Source organism: Ornithorhynchus anatinus, chromosome 14 (assembly GCF_004115215.2).
Source record: "Ornithorhynchus anatinus isolate Pmale09 chromosome 14, mOrnAna1.pri.v4, whole genome shotgun sequence".
In the NCBI taxonomy this organism is placed as follows: domain Eukaryota; kingdom Metazoa; phylum Chordata; class Mammalia; order Monotremata; family Ornithorhynchidae; genus Ornithorhynchus; species Ornithorhynchus anatinus.
The window spans coordinates 52,741,544-52,757,716 of NC_041741.1; the positions used below are offsets into that span (position 1 = coordinate 52,741,544).

At 60.3% G+C, this 16,173-nt stretch overlaps 1 protein-coding gene across 4 annotated transcripts in view; it reads right to left on the reverse strand.

Moving 5' to 3' along the window:
* SHANK3 (SH3 and multiple ankyrin repeat domains 3) overlaps positions 1–16,173 on the reverse strand; it is a 104,623-nt gene that overhangs the window by 15,973 nt on the left and 72,477 nt on the right. For 3 of the 4 annotated variants that reach the window (XM_029078618.2, XM_029078620.2, XM_029078621.2), the window contains exons 16-21: positions 15,071–15,206; positions 13,070–13,150; positions 6,760–6,783; positions 4,724–4,851; positions 4,254–4,362; positions 1,274–3,584 (exon numbers count right to left, since the gene is read on the reverse strand). In XM_029078618.2, the coding sequence (XP_028934451.1) occupies positions 1,274–3,584; positions 4,254–4,362; positions 4,724–4,851; positions 6,760–6,783; positions 13,070–13,150; positions 15,071–15,206 (2,789 nt within the window). Of the gene's footprint in view, positions 1–161; positions 216–1,273; positions 3,585–4,253; positions 4,363–4,723; positions 4,852–6,759; positions 6,784–13,069; positions 13,151–15,070; positions 15,207–16,173 lie in introns of all 4 variants that reach the window. The other variant, XM_029078622.2, reaches the window with a different exon arrangement.

The following is a 16,173-nucleotide window of genomic DNA, read 5'->3' on the forward strand; positions in this document are numbered from 1 at the left end:
CCAGAGGGGCCCAGGGCTGCAGTGCCCATCCCAGGGGTCCGGCCTACTGAGCGGGCTGTCAGGGAGGGGCCGGGACCAGGGCAGACACCACAAATGGACACCAAGGGAAGGGACAGAGACAGAACTAAGCTAAGGAGGGTGATAGAAATAGGCAGCTTTACCCCAAAAGAGATAAATGTCTAAGGGACTATTTGTCTTCTCTCTCTGGGTCAGATCTGTGGGAAAAAGAGCAAGTGTGCTTCTCCAGAACAGACAGAACAGCATAGCTGAAAATGGCAGCTGGAAACTCCATTTGCCACTTAAGCCCAGTTGACTGCCATGACCTGTCACTGGGACCCCTCTCCCCCTCATCCCCCCCCGCCGGCCCCCACCCCCCGACCCCAGGGCCAGGGGCACGGCTTCGACCTCATTCCCAGGGGCCATGGCTGTCCATGATGGAAGCCGGCTAGGCTAGGCGAGAGAAAGCCATTTCCCTCTCGGACCTGGGCTCCGAGCAGTGCTCTCCTGGGGCCGGTGAACAAGGCTGCCTTCTTCCCTGGAGTCTGGGAGCCCTGACCCCCCTATCCCAAGCCACACCATCCTGACTCTGACCCACAGATCCAACTTGGTCCCTACAGGGCCCCGGGTGCTGGCAGAGCCAGGCTCGGGGGAGTTCTGAGAAGTTTTGGCAGCAGGGTGGTTCTGGTACTGAGACATTCTGTCTTGGGCCCAAGAACTGAGAGGGCTGGGGGACTGTGTGGGCTGGAGGGGGGAGGGGGATTGAAGGAGGGTTTTAAGTGGTGGGGGTTTATGGGTTGGGGGGACTGTGAGGGGTGGAGGTTAAGGGGATGGGGGACTGTGTGGGGGTGCAGGTTTAGAGGGTGAGGAGCTGTGTGAGGTGGAGGAACCGTGCGAGCTGGGGGTGGGGGACTGTGTGGGGTTGAGGTTTAGAGGTTGGGGAGATGTGTGAGGTGGAGGTTTAGGGGCTGGGGGACTGTGTGGGGTGGAGGGACTGTGTGAGTTAGGGTTGGGAGAGTTGAGGGCAGGGCAGTATTCCCTTCCCAGCAGAGGCCTCCACCTGAGTGGGCCAGAGAGAAGCAGCGTTGCCCGGAGGCAGGATGGAAGGGCAGAGCCTGGACCTTGGGTGGGTCCAGCCAGTTTCCCCCACGCCCCCTGGCCCCTCACCCCGTCCCTGCCTTGGGTGGGCCCACCCAGATCCACTCCCCGCATTCCCGGGTGTCCCCGGCTCCCACCCCCATCCCCTGCAGGAAGCGTTCCAGTTGTGGGCCCTTACCGTGCGGCCACCACAGGTGACTTCTTGGCTGGGTCCAGCACCCCGCCCGCCGGCTCCTCCCCCAGGGAGCGGGTGTCCTTGTTGAGCTGCTGCAGGCGGGAGCCGAGCTCGATCACCGTCGGCTTGTCGTCGGCAGCTCCGGGGAGCGGCCGGCTCTCCACAGGGTCCCCCCAAAGCTTGGACCTTCTCTGGAAGAGGTAGCGTGGCCGGCCGGCGCTGGCCGAGGCCAGGGCGGCTGCGTGCTGCTGAGCGATGAGCTCGCTGTCCGAAGACTGCTTCAGCAGCGGGTCCCTGAAAATCCCCGGCCCCTTGCCGAGCTGGGACTTGAGTTTGGGCTTAGGAGGCACTGGAGGCTTCTCGAGTAGAAAAGTGTGGCCGTCAGCGAAGGAGGTGTAGGTGTCTGTGGGCTCCCCACTCTCGGAGGACAAGGTGGACATGCTGGACACGGTGGAGATGGTGCTCGTGGTCTCCAGGTGGTGGTCGCTGGAGCTGCGTGTGTCCACCTCCTCCACGCCCGAGTCGGCAGCCGACTCGGGGGCCGGCGGGGCTTCGCTGGTCTTCCCTGAGGCGGGGCTGCCTGGGGCCGGCGGGGCCGCGGCGGGCACACTGGACGGGACCAGCTGGCCCAAGGGCGTGCCCGGGCTGGTGACCAGGAGCCCATTGGCAAACTCCTCTGGGGGGGGCACCAGCCCGATCTTGGCCAGCTCCTCACGCGTCTCTTCGTCGCTGGATGACAGCTGGGCTGGAGGGAGGGCTACGGCATAGGCCTCCGCCTCCTCCTCGGAGCTGCCCTGGCCCAGGGTCCGGTCAGAGGCCGGGCCGGGTGGGGCCTCCTTGGCGGCCGGTGGGGCCGCTTCGGGCCGGGCCTCGGGGAGCTCCGCTTTCTCCTCCTTCACCTCGAGGGCGACATCTTGGCCGTTGCTCGTGGCATGGACCACGATGAGCCCGGCTGTCTTCTGCTGGGACATATCCATGATGCTGAGGATGACCGCTGCCTTCTTCTCCTCGGGCTTCCTCTCTTCCCGCCCGGCCCGCTCGGCTCGCTCGGCCCGGGGCTCCGGCTCCTTCCGCAGGGAGGATGGGCTGGTCCGGGGCCCCCAGGGTCCCCGGGCTGGGGCCAGGGCCCCCGGAGGTGGCTCAAACGCGCCCTGGGCGGAGAAGGTGGGTGGGCTGAGGGGGCTCCGGTCCACCCGCTCGGCGTCTTTGGTCTGGAGGTCTGCAAATGGGGGGACCGTGCGGTCCGTGGCATCTGGGCTGTGGACGGGGGTGGGGGACCGCGACGGGGCCTGAGAGGCCAGCGCCCGCTCCCGCGCTGCCAGCGCCAGCGCCAGGGGGGAGTTGGGGTCCAGGGGCTTTCCGGTCAGCGGGTGGATGAAGGTGGAGCCCGGGCTGCTGCCCGTCAGAGGCTTCGCGGCCGAAACGGGGGAGGGCAGGAGGGCGTCGCGGCTGCCGAGCAGACGCTCGTCGATGGAGCGGGACTGCTGCAGGGAGGGCAGGTCGGGGCTGGGGGCGCTGCCCTCGATGGCCCCCACCGACAGGAAGACGGTGGATTTGCGCCTCTCCTCCAGGCGACGGTCGCGGTCCTTCGTCATGCCAGCGTAGGGCAGGCCGGGCGGGGACTCAGGCCGGCGGGCCGGGCCGGCGGGATAGTCCAGGCCGCTGAGGCGGTGGGCTCGGCGGGTGGGTGAGGGCTCCCGGGCGAAGCTGCCGCCGGTGCTGCCAGAGATGGCCAGAGCCGCCCGCTCCTGGGCATCCTCCACCTGCAGCTGCTTCACCAGGGGGCTCTTCTTGCGCTGCGGCTTGGTGGGTGCCAGCAGGCTCACGCTGAAGGGGCCCATGTTGGCGTAGGGGTTGTCCACGCCCCCGCGGCCCCTGCGCTTCAGCCGCTCGGGTGGCGTGGCCGTGGGCCCCGGCCGGGGGATGTCCGTGGGCTCCACGGGCAAGTGGGCTGAGTCCTGCAGGATGATCATGGAGCGGGCCCGTCGCTGCCGCTCGGGGTGGGGGAGGGGCCCCCGCAGGGGTTCCAGCAGGTCGGCGGGGCCTAGCCCGGCAGGCAGCGCGTGGCTGTGCAGCTTGGCCTCCAGGCCGGGCTTGAAGCTGGAGTGGACGGTGTCGTAGGGGCGCCCGGGCGGTGGCGGCGGAGAGAAGGCCGGGGGTGGGCCCGTGTCAAAGTAGTAGGGGGAGGGCGGAGGGGGCGGGGCCGTCTGCGGAGGAGGTGGGATGCCGTGGCCCTCGCGGATCGCATCCTGCATGGAGGTGCTGCGTGGAAATTTGCCGTCCAGCAGAGACGCCACCAGCTTCTCATCCTCCCCTGCAACGGCAGGGTCCGAGCCAGTCAGGGGGTGGTCGGGAGGGGTGGGGGATTGGAGCCCCGGGTGGGGATGGATGAGGGGGTGAAAAGGGTGATGATAACAATAATTACAATTATAATAACGGTATTTGATAAGCGCTTACTATGTGCACTAAGCGCCGGGGGGCAAGACTCTGGATGGCGGAGGTCTGGGGTGTGAGCTACCAAGAAACGGGGCACTCGGCTGGGGAATAGGTCTGGGAGAGAACGAGAGGCTTGGAAGAGGGAATGTGGGGTCCGGGAAAGAGAGCAGGGACCCTGGGAGAGAGAAGGAGGTCGGGAGGGAACAGAGGCAGGAAAGAAGCGGGGTGGGGGGAGAAAAAGGGGAGCACAAGAGTCGGGTGGGAGGCCTAGAAGGTTCAGAGCACAAAGGAGAAGGGCAGGGGTGCTTGGGGATGAAGGGTGGGGCCAGAAGAGACAGACAAGAACCCGTGCGCATCTGCGTGCAGGGGCGTGGGGAGAGACGAGAGGGACTCGAACGGAGAGGAACAGGTCCAGCCATGGGTGACAGACAGCAGAAGCAGCTCTGCGATCCCCCAGTTACAGGAGGAGGGGGGTACCCCCGACCCCGTCCTCCCTGCCGTTGGCCACCCAGCCAGAGACTCTGGTGTCGGGTGCCCTCGGTCTTACCCACGGACTTGGTGCGTGGAATCCCCTTGCGCAGGGACCCAGGGGGCTTCTCCACAGGGCCTGGTGGGGTGCCCGCATGGGCTGGCATGCCTTGGCGCTCAAACAGAGACTGCAGGAGAGAAGGGGGAGGGTGCGTTGAAGGGCACAGGAGGCAGGAATGGCATGAAACCGGCAGCTAGGATAAGGGCCAGCCCAGGGGAACACCTGTTGGATGGAGGTGGGTGGCAGAGCTGGGGGAGGGGCATCAGCCTTGGATCTCTGTGGGGGAGGCCTCTCTTACTCCCACCTCATTATCTGACAAGACACCCCCTTACCACCGCCCTGCCCCTGCTCTCTGCCAGAACACCCCCTCACCATCTCCCCGCCCACCCCCTGCTCTCTGCTAGGACACCCCCACATCTCCCCACCCACCTCCTGCTCTCTTCCAGGACCCTCCTACACAACACCACCCGCTCCCCACACCCGCTCACACTGATCTCAGCCGGGGTGATGCGACGGCTGGTGGGTCTCTGTTTCACCGTTGCGGCTCTAGAATCTGCTTCCACAAGGTCGGGTCTCAGGGCGGGCTCTGCAGCAGCCAGAATCTCATCCAGTTTCTCTGCACATGGCACTCAAGTCAGGGCCTCTGGTGCACCCCCTGGGCCTGAGATCCCCCCGCCACCCCCCTAGGTCAGAGCTCTGGGAGCTTTGAGCGAGGGCCTGCGGGGAACCGAGCCATCCTGGCCATCCTGGGGCCCCACGTTTCCCTGGGGACCAAGCCAAGCGGGACACGGGGCCAGGATCATAGCCCTTCACCACTGGATTCCCATCTTCTGCCAGGCCCACCACTGCCCACCCTGCCCACGCCCAGAGTGCAGAACTCCTAACTGCTGAGGTGAGGCTAGGCGGGCAAGGAATGAATCCTTGTCTTCCTCCCACTCCCATTCCTTGGACACAATATTTGGACATCTCTCCCCCGACTAGGACTGGAAGCTCCTGGGGGCCAGGGACCTGGGGACCTGGGGGTCTGGCTGCTCTACTTGACACTCTGGAGTTGCTCAGTAAATACCACCGATTGATCGATAGATCGGGACATACATGGCCACAGCCCCCCAACCACGCTTGCGGGCCAGCAGGCACAACACAGACGCACACTTCCACAAGCGTAACCAGATGCGCCCATGGTCACACACCTGCCCGGGGTCAATCTGAGACCAGGCACCGACCTCACACAGGGCAAGCTGGTCCTAGGGGCTGGGAGGGGACGGGAGCTCAGCTTCTGCTGAGGTTGGGGAAGGATATGGATTGAGGTTTGGGGGCTCACTGGGGCACAGGGCGCCCAGACCTCTGGGCCTTCATCCAGAAAGACCCCCTGCGCCAGACAGATAATTCTCATTCCCCGAGTCCCCGCCAATTCCATTTTGGGACAGAACTGCTGACCCTCCAACAGGGCAGGGATTGTGTCCACCAACTCTATTGTATCGTACTCTCCCAAGTGTTTAGTTCAGTGCTCTGAACACAGTAAACACTCCATAAATACCATGGATGGTGGATTGAACAGGGGCTCATTATTTCTGCAGGCGGAATGGGTTGGGCGGGTCTCCATTGGGTCAGGCCTAGGAGCTCACAGATTCAGAAGCTGGGCTGGTTGGGACTCTCAGGGCCTGGGAGCTGGAGGTGGAGGGGCAGGAAAGGAAATTACGGTCCCGGCTGGGCAGGGTTCCTGCTAGGCCAAGAGTTTCCCCTGATGGGGTTGGGAAAGGCTGGGAGATGGGCTTAGAGAAATAGGCATGGAGGGGGAAGCAGGAAAGGAATTTGGGACTGGGGGTGGAGGTGGGAGGAATGATGAGAAAAAGTGACTGGGGCTGGGGGAACCAGGATGGGGTGTGGGAGGGAGAAAAGAGTGATGAACCCAGATACACTGACCCCAAGCACAGCTCCCCAGCACAGGACTCTGTCTCTGATGGGCACTAGGATGACTGGAGGAACTGTGTACCATTGGCCCTCCTGGACACGACCCTCACGGTTAGGGGTGGACAATCCAACACCCCGACTCTCCCTCCAGTGACCGAGCATGGACCACCCAAAACCCCTGACTCTCCCCACAGTGACCCAGCATGGACCACCCAAAATCCTTGATTCTCCCCAGTGACCCACGATGGACCACCCAAAATCCTCGATTCTCCCCGCATGGACCACCCAACACCCCTGAGACTCCCGCTCCATCCCTGACTTTCTTCCAGTGACCCAGCACAGACCATCCAACAGCCCGACCTACCTACCCTCTCTGACTCTCCCCTCACCACCACCCATACGAGTAAGACAGCAGGGAGGGAGTTTGGGAAGGAGCTGGAACTTGGGGGATCTTGGGTCCCCCATTTTCCAGAGCTTCTGGCAAGAAGTTTAGGGTTCCCTGCAGTCTGTACTCCAGTTGGTTCTTGGAGGTGGGGAAGAGCTGGGGAAAGGTCCCGAGGGCGATGGGTTGCTGGGGGAGGGGAAGCATAGGGACCGCGGGCGGGAGACTCACCCCCTTTTCTCCTCCGCATTGACGCTTGGAATCAAGAAACAAGAGAAGGCATGAACAGTGCGACCCCATGCATCCTGACAATGCCAGTCCCCTGCCCCTTGCCCTCAGCCCACCCTTGGCTGCCCCTGCTGGGTTGAGGAATGTCCCCTCCATCCTCTCCCCCTGCCAGCTTAGGGGGGGTCTCTCCTGTGTCCCCTGGGGCTGAGGCAGTCACCTAAGGAAGTGGTGGGTGGCCTGCAGGACGAGGGGCAGGGGGCTGCAGTGTCCCCTCCACAGGGCAGTGGCCGCAGGACGAGAGGATCTTGGAAGGAGGTTGCCTACCTCCTTCTCCACCTTCTACCTGTTCCCTGCCCTTGGGCAGGAGGGGAAATGGGCAAGATGGATTGGCAGGGCTGGGTAGGCTGCAGAGGAATTGGAAGTGACCGGGCACTGGGGGATAGGAGGTGAGAACAGGGTGAAGCGCCAGGGGGAGAGGTGTGGAGGGAGGGAAGGGAGGACTGCTCTCTGGTTCTTGCCCTCTTTGCTCTCCTGACCCTGTACTCATGCCGGTCTCCAAAGACTTGTTCTGATCCTTGTTCTAATCTGACTGGGTCTTTCAGCTGCCTTAGACACTGCTGACCATTCCTGCTATCCAGAGCTCCCTTTGGCCTCGATTTTACTGGTACGATACACTCCCGCTCTCGGCTCCCCTCTTCGACTGCTCCTTCTCAGCCCCTCCGCTGCCTCTCTATCCTTCCCTCACCCCATAGCTGTCCATTCTGGACCCTCGGCTTTCTCTACACTCAACGCCCCCAGTCACACACATGAGATGATGATGATAATAATAATAATATTAATATTGATAGTGGTGTTTGTTCAGGTCTTACAATGTGCCAAACACTGTGCTAAGTGCTGGGGTAGATATGATACAATCAGATCAGACATAGTCCCTACCCTTCATGGGGCTTACTGTCTTCAGGAGAGGGAAAACACGTATTTAACTTCCATTTTACAGATGAGGAAACCGAACCACAGAGATGTGATCTGTACAGTGCACTGCATTCAGCAGGCACACACTAAATATAATTTCCACTACTACTACTACTGGCTGGGACACTGTCCCCTTAAACTAAATATTAGGTCCTAATCTCTCACCTGACTTCCTCCTCTTCCTCCTGGCTTTCCCATCACTATACACCTACCATCACACTCGCAGTGTCAGAAGTTTGCAAACACGGAGTCACCTCTGACCTCGACCCCCCAAAAGCTGAGAACTATGTATGGTCATTTCTGGGATCTGCCCCTCCCTCTCTCCTGATCAGTCACCTTGATCCTAATTCTCACGCTACAGCCACTCTCTCAGGGAACTCACTCGCTCCCAAGGCTTCAGCTTCCACCTTTCTGTGGCTGGGAATTGGGGCTGGGGTCTTGCTCGGGGAAAAGGACAGATCATTTTGCTTGGAGCAACAGGAAGCAGAGAAAACTTGAGTGCCCAGTGGGGTGGAGCTGGGAAGAGGCATTAGATGAGGGCCCCAGGGCAGAAGAGAGAGGCTGTGTCAGTGGCAGCATTAGCAGCGACATTAGCAGCCACAGCCTGCATAGCCTCTGAACTCTCTAGGCCTGTGGGATCTGGGGCAGGAGGAGCCTGAGGGGAGAGGTACACTTGGGGATGGATTTGATTTCACATTCTCTGGACTGAGTACTGATGCCGCTCTGTTTTCCCCTGATGCATGCTTGTCCAATACCGGCCGCCGCTGGGGTGGTGTAACCTAACACTTGCACTTGTTCTCTTTTCATGTAGAATGTGAACCCCCATGAATCTTAAATTTGTCGACACTGGGGCCCCCCAAAGGCGGGTGGGAGGAGCAGACCCAGGCCGGGGTAGGCAGTGAGCCCCAACAGTTCGCATCCAGAGTGCCTGCGATTCCCATATCCTCACACGCCCAGGCTGCTCCCGGCCAGGCAGTGGCTGGTTCAAGGTTCGGCCCCCCAGGGCACCGGAGGGTGGCAGTGGCTGATGGGCAACGGGGCTCCCACTGAAGAACACCCTCCTGAGGGGGGGGGCAGCTGAGCCAAACAGCGGACCCTCTAGCAAAGGGCTCCCTGAGACCTCTCGGAGCCTCGTCTACAGCCCTAGGAGTCTGGGGCCGAGCATCATGCCTCTTCCAGTTGGGCCCAGCTTTCCATGCTGCTGCTCCTGTCCCAGCCCTGATGACTCCTCCGGCCTTCCCGTCCCTCTTCTTCTGATGCCCTCGGCCCAACAGCGACAGGCCAGGAGCGGGAACGTGGGGCCTCCCAGGGAGAGGGGGGAACTGGGGGAAGGGGACAAAGAGGGGCTCTCACACACCAAGGGGAACCCAGGGAGGGTCAGGGTTCAGTGGAGACTGACAGGCAGACAGACAGACAGGTCAAATGATGTGTGCAACAGAGACCCCGAGCAATGCCAAGCTGGCCACGGATCCATTCAGCCCAGTGGCACCTGACCTTCGGAGGAGCTCGTGAGAAGCATACACCCCCACCCCCGCCGGACAAGTCCCCACCCCAACCCATCCCTCTTGATACCATGTGGAGCTTTCCTTCGGGAACCAGCCTACTCCTTTGTGAGTCCACCACCCTGAGCTATCCCCTTAAAACTGATGATGTCATTGATGAAAGGGCTTTTTCAGGCTGTATACTCCACAACAGTCTCTATTTCAGCAGCCAACCAATCGATCTTCCTCACTGATCACCTCCTGGGTGCAGAACACTGCACCTGAAGGCTTGGGAGAGTCTAGTAGAAGCCAGACCGCCAACCTTCCCTACTCTTATTACCACATTTTTCTGTTTAGGCCAATTCATGTCTTCCTGTGACCCTCAACAGATTGTAAGCTCCTGGAGGGTAGAGTCCATGCCTCACAGGACAGGGCTGTGCACACAGTCGGTGCTCTTCAACAGGATCGGCTAGGTCCAGGTGCTTGGGACACATGTTGGAAAGACTCCACCTCTCTTGTTTGGGGAGGTCTGTAAGGTGGGTGGGTGGCTGACCTGGCTGGAGCTGACCCCAAACACTGCCCCAAGAACCAAACACGAGGGATCCCTCCCTGGAAGAGGGCTCAGCTGGATGGTCAACAGCAGAAACACCTGGAGGGGGCCTGTGTTGGGGTAAGGACTGTCCACCCTCTCCCTCCCAACAACCCTTCCGCCACTCAAAATACAGATTGTCCCATCTGGACCGCCCCTGACCATCTGGACCTAGAGTCCACCAGATGCCCTTGGGCCCTGGAAAAGAGTCAGCAGAGGGACAGGGTGGAGGTCTGGAGCTCATGGCCCATGGAAGCAGAGAGGATGCAGGGTCTCAGGCAAGGGCCATGGGAGTGGGCGGTCAGCCAGAGAGGTCCGCAGTTCAGACTGCACTGGGTGGGGGGGAGGTGGTTGAGTTTCTGAATTTGTTTCCTGTTGCCTGTCTGCTGAGGTTCTATCTTACTGCACCCTCAGTTCTTTCTAGATTCTTTCCCAGATGTTGGCAGCATTTTAGAATGCAAAATTTGTTAAATGAGTGGAGGGGCAGTGAGGATGAGTGGAAAGAACTCTGAGCTGGTGGGAAGAATACCTGGAGCCAAGCCCCAGCTCGGCCACTTGACTGCTTTGTGGCCTTGGGTAAGTCATGCCACCTTTCTGGGCCTCAGTTTCCTCATCTATAAAATAATAAGATCCCGGCTCTTCCCCTGTAGTCTGTAAGCTCACTATGGGTAGGGAATGACTCTACCAATTCTGTTGCACTGTACTCTCCCAAGCACTTAGTACAGTGCTCTGCACACAGTAAGCACTCAATAATTACCTCTGATGATGATGATGATCTTAGCCTAATGAGCCCCAATGGGACAGGGACAGTGTTTGACCTGCTTATCCTCTAACCCTACAGTACTTGTGTACATATCCTTTGTAGTCTGTCACGTCCTGTAATTTATTTCAATGTCAGTGGAAGATAATATTAGACTGCAGGGTCCTTGAGGACAGAGATTGTATCTTCAAGTTTTTACTGTATTCTCTCAACGACCTGGAATGATGCTCTACCCCAGTACATGCTCAAGAAATGAGGAAAAAAGGGAGGACTTTTAATAAGTCTTTTAATAAGACTTTTAATAAACAAGTCTTTATTCTCTTATTTGTCTTAACTGTAATTTACTTCAGCATCTGACTCTCTCACTAGACTGCAAGGTCCTTGAAGGCAGGATCATGCCTACTAAGCCACCTCCTCCTCCTGGTAGTTAGGGGACCTGGGTTCTAATCCCAGAACTGCTGCTTGTCTGCTAGGTGACCTTGAGCAAGTCACTTAACTTCTCTGTGCCTCGGTTACCTCATCTATAAAATGGGGATTAAGACTGTGAGTCCCTTATGGGACAAGCACTATGTCCAACCTGATTGGCTTGCATACTAATGATAATAGTAATGGTTCTTGTTAAGAACTTACTATGTGCCAAGCCCTGTTCTAAGTGCTGGGGTAGCTACAAGTTAATCAGGTTGGACACAGTCCCTATCCCACATGGGACTTCCACTCTTAATCTCCACTTTACAGCTGAGGGAACTGAAGCCCAGAGAAATGAAATTGCTTGCCCAAGGTCACACAGCAGACAAGTGGCGGAGCCAGTATTAGAACCCAGGTCCTTTTGACTCCCAGGCCTGAGCTCTATCCACTAAGACATGCTGCTTCCCTATCTACCTCATCGCTAATTACAGTCCTGGCAGATAGTAAGCATTTAACAAAAACCATAAAAAATGTGACTGGCTGATGGACTGACAGAGAAGAAGAAAGAAGATGCGGATGATGATGATTAGGGGCTCAGAGGAGCACAAAGACATAAGCAAACCCCACACTGGTCCAGTGTGGGATTTTATCTCCCTCCGAGGCACTTGAGGGCACCGGGAGGATTAGGGTGAAGGTGGCCTTCATCCAGGGAAGAAAGATGGGGAATCCCATCCAGAGTGAAAAGGCCAGGGGCTCAAAACAATTCAGGGAGGCTGGAGGATGGTGGGAAGGGGGGGGGGGGAGGGACAGTGAGCCTGGATTAGACCTCCCAGAGAAAGGAGAGGCAAAGCCACCCACAGGGCATAAGGAACAGCATGTGGAGGGGCTCCTCCCCGCCCCCTCAACAAGCCCAGGAAGCAGGATGGGCATGTCGCAGTGGGTCTGGGGCCACAGCTCACCAAACCTGGGGACCTCTAACACTCCCTCCTGCTTTCCAAGAAGAACAACTGACAGGCAGGCATTCCAAGGTATGAAGCCAGAGAGACGCACAAAGACCCAGACAGGCACACACGTACACACACCAACAGATCGCACCTGCACACATTCGGAACCCCCTCCGAGGTTCCCCATTACCTCCAGGGCTCCTACACGTCCCCAGAATCATACCCATTAACCGTCACCTCCGGCCACCGTTAGAAGCACAGAGGCCACCTCACCCCAACCCCCGAGCCTCCCTCGCCCCATCCGGAACTTCAGGCCGCTTCCTCAGAGCAGCCTTTCTCACCGCCTCCCCTGCACGGCCCCCTCAGTCAGTCAGTCAGTCAGTCATCGATTCGCCCCACCTCCTCCCCTCATCCTGGGTTCTCGGGGACGGAGCCAACACTGCTCCTGCAGAGCGCGGCCCCCATCTCCACCCACCGGGGAAGACTTGAGGATGTTCCGGCTAAAAATCCTGCTCTCAGCCCAGAGCCCCCACGGGACCAAGGCAGCCAAGAGTGGCCCGGGGCCTCCCACTGGCATTCCCAGGGCATTTCTGCACCAGGTACTGCCTACATGGGCTGCTGGGACTTGTAGTCTCGGCAGTCACATGGGATTCCCCGCCTGCAGGAACACACTGTGCTGTGACGCCCACTGAGCAAAGCAAGGAAGGAACCAGGCACCCCCTCAGATTCCAACCTTCCTTCTGGCCCCAGGTTTCTCTTGACCGCCGGTCTTCGACCCTTCCTGTCCTTTTCTCCCTTGCCATCATTTTTCCTGTCCCGTGGCCTGGCCCCCGAATAATCCTCATAGTCTGACCACCTGGTCCTCTCTGACCTCACCCCTCTCCAACTCCGCCTTCTTTTCGAGGCCGACCCCTCCTGTCTCCATCCACAGTGCTCAGCCAGTCACTGCTCCTACTCCCATCCTGCCCTGCGGTTCCCTCTGCCCCATTCTCGACTGTGCCCCATCCCATCTGCTTCCCTCCCGTCGCTCCGGCCTCGGCCCAGCCCGTCCCTCTCCCCCCGACCGGGGTCCCCTCACCGACCCCGGCCCCCCCGGCCCCCAGAGTCCCCCTCCCTGGCCTCCGCCTGCCCAGCACCCATCTCCCCACCCGCAGGGCCTTACCCAGCTCCTCCAGCTCAGCTGTCATGGACTTGGAGCGCAGGGTCAGGGTGGTGCTGGGGGCCCTCTTGGGGGGCGGCGGGGCTGAAAAGAAGAGAGACGACGCTTTGCCCTTCCTGTCCAGTAGGAGCAGCCGTGGGGTGGCCAGGTGCAGGTGCCACTTGCGCTCCACGGCCTGGATCTCCTCGTACTCGCGGGAGGACGAGTCGCACTGCTGCAGGATCTTGTTCAGATTGCGGCTCGACGCAAACTTCTTCATGGTGCCGGGGGACGGGTCGGGGAAGTTCAGGGCCGGGCCAGGGGCGAAAGGGCACCGGCCTGGCCTGAGGAGCCTGGCGGCGGGAGGGCGAGGTCACGTGACGGTGGTGCCCGACTCAGCAGGGGGGCACGGTGCCTCTGGGAGCCTTGGGTGGTGGGGGGCGGTTGCCCCCAGGCCTATGGGGAGCCTGATCGGGGAGGGGGATGCCTCCGGGCGAGCTGGCCTGTGGGAGCGTGGGCGCCATGAGGTGTGGGGGGCAGGTGGCGGCCCGGGCCTGGCCTGCTCCCTCTCTTGATGGGCTCTCTGCCCCCCGTCCCTCCCTCCCCCCGGTCTGGGCCCAACCCCCGTCCCCTCGCAGCGCGGGGGCGCTGCAGAGGGGAGGGGCCGGGGGCTGCAGGGGAAAGGGGCAGGGTTGGGGGAGGGTGGGGCACGGCAGGCACCGGGCCTGCGGGGGGCCGGGGCCGGGGCCAGGGGCGGGAGGGGGGCGACGCCGCCGAGGACGGGGGCCGGGGGAATGCGAGCTTGGAACCGCTGCCCCTCCCCAGGCTGAGAGCAGGAGCGGCAGCGGCGGCGGCGGCGGCGGCGGCGGCGGCAGCAGCAGCCGTGGCGGCGACAGCAAGCTTTTCCTCTTCCCTTCAGGTGCCGCCTCCTCCTCCCGCCTGTTCCCCACAACAATACGGCTTCAACGCTCAAGCGTTGCCACGGCAACCGGAGCCTCCGGCGGCAGCTGCCGCCGCCGCCGCCGCCGCCCGGCAGATTCCCTCCAGCCCAGGCCTGCGGAGCCCGGGGGGTGCGGGGCTGGAGAGGGGAGCGGGGGGCGGGCGCCCAGGACCGGGACGGGGGGACACGGGGAACACACACGGGCAAGGGACAGTGCTGGCCGGCCACCGGGGCGGGGGCGGGGGAGAGGCTCCGAGGAAAGAGGGCGGGGGAGGGGGCAGAGGGACACCAAGGAGAGGGCAGGTGGAGAGGATGGAGGGGACAGAAGAGGGGATACTGGGCGGGGGCCGGGAGGGGAAAGGAGGAGGAAGAGACATGAGCAGGGAGGCGAGACGGGGGAGACGAGACGGGGGATAAGATGGGCGAGGGGATGGGACAAAGGCAGAGAAAAGGAGGAAGGGAAGGATGGGGAAAGGTGGGGGCGGGGAAGAGAAGGAAGGGCGCGGGCGGACGGGGGGGGGGGGGAGGATGGGGAGGGAAGGGAAAGGGAAACCGGGGAAAGGCGGGAGGGGGAGGGGAAGGGAGGATGGGGAAGGAGGAAGGGGATGGGTGGGGGTGACAGCAACAATGAGGCCACAACGGGGGGGCAGATGGGCTTCGGTGAGGGAAGGGGAGAGGCCAGGGGCTTTGGGGAGCCCTTTTATTCCAGTGATGTTTGTTTGGCCACCCAAGTCAGCAACATCTGGAGAGTGACCATTCCTCTAGGCCTCTTCCACCTGGGGCCCAAAGGATCTTCCTGGAAAGGGGAGGGGCAGTCAATGAGAGGGAGTTTGTGGGCATTCTTTGAGGGGAAGGGTCTCTCAAGAGATAGGAAATGTGTAGGGGGAGGGGCCCTGGGTGGGGGAATTGGTTGGGGGTCCCAGCTGTGGTTGTGCCACTGGGGAGTAGCAGAAATGGCCCTGGGGGAAGGGGGAAGGAAAGGGGATGAGTGTGCACGTGTGTGTGTGTGTGTGTGTGTGTGTGTGTGTGTGAGCACCAGTGGGAGATGGAGAAAGGAGCAGAGGGTCCAAACACCCCAACCTCACCTTTCTTCCGGGCACTCTCCTCGGACTCTGGCTTACGGCTGACAGACACCACCTTCATAAGCAGGTGGTTCCCACCCTGACGGATGAGTGACACCACCTGCTTGTGCCCGACCTTCACCACATTCACCCCGTTCACCTGGGGACACAGAAAGGCCGTGGCTAGGGGCCACACAGGCACTGACCAACCGTGGCTAGGGGCCACATAGACAAAGACCAACCACTGTTGGGGGGCATGAGGAGCAGCTAGAACTGGCTCAGGCAGCAAAGCCAGGTGCTCCTCCTACCACAGTCCACCCAACACCCCGACCCTTTCCCCCAGTGACCCAAGGCAGACCACCCAACACCCCTGACTCTCCCGAGTGACCTAACGTGGATCATCCAATACCCTTGACTCTCCCCGCACCCAACACACACCATCCAACACCCCGGATTCTCCTCCCAGTGACTTAACATGGACCATCCAACTCTCTCCCCAGTGACCTAACATGGGCCAACCAACATCCCTGACTCTCCCACAGTGACCCAGCATGAACCATCCGAAAGTACTGACTCTTCTTCCAATGAACCATGCAGGGACTTTTAGCCAATCCCTTTAATACCTGCTAGCATTTTTTGTGTGGATTTAGTTTTAAGGTAACGAATTCTGTATGCTTAGCGTATGCTGAATGAAGACATTTTCCCTTTAGTTCACAGTTGACAATCTGCTAGACTGTAAGCTCATTTTGGGCAGGGAACATGTCTACCAACTCAGTTATACTGTACTCTCCCAAGCACATAGTACAGTGCTCAGCATACAGTAAGCACCCAAGAAATGCGATCGATAGATTGATTGGTTTGTATCTACTTCCATGAAGTAAATGCCCCAAGTCCGGGTGGTGTCAGATTTGAGGAACAATGCCATGTTAGCACTTGTCATGACTTTGAAAATTTTATAATCTTGTCCTCTTACAGCACTGTCTTTCGTGAGTAAAAAATCATAGTCTTTTCGGTCTCTCCCCACAGAAAAACTGCTCCAACTCTCTTGACTCTCCCGATCACCTTTCTCTGTCTCCTCGCCAGCTCTCGTTTGTCCTCCCTAAGGAGGGAGAGACCAGAGCTGCGCA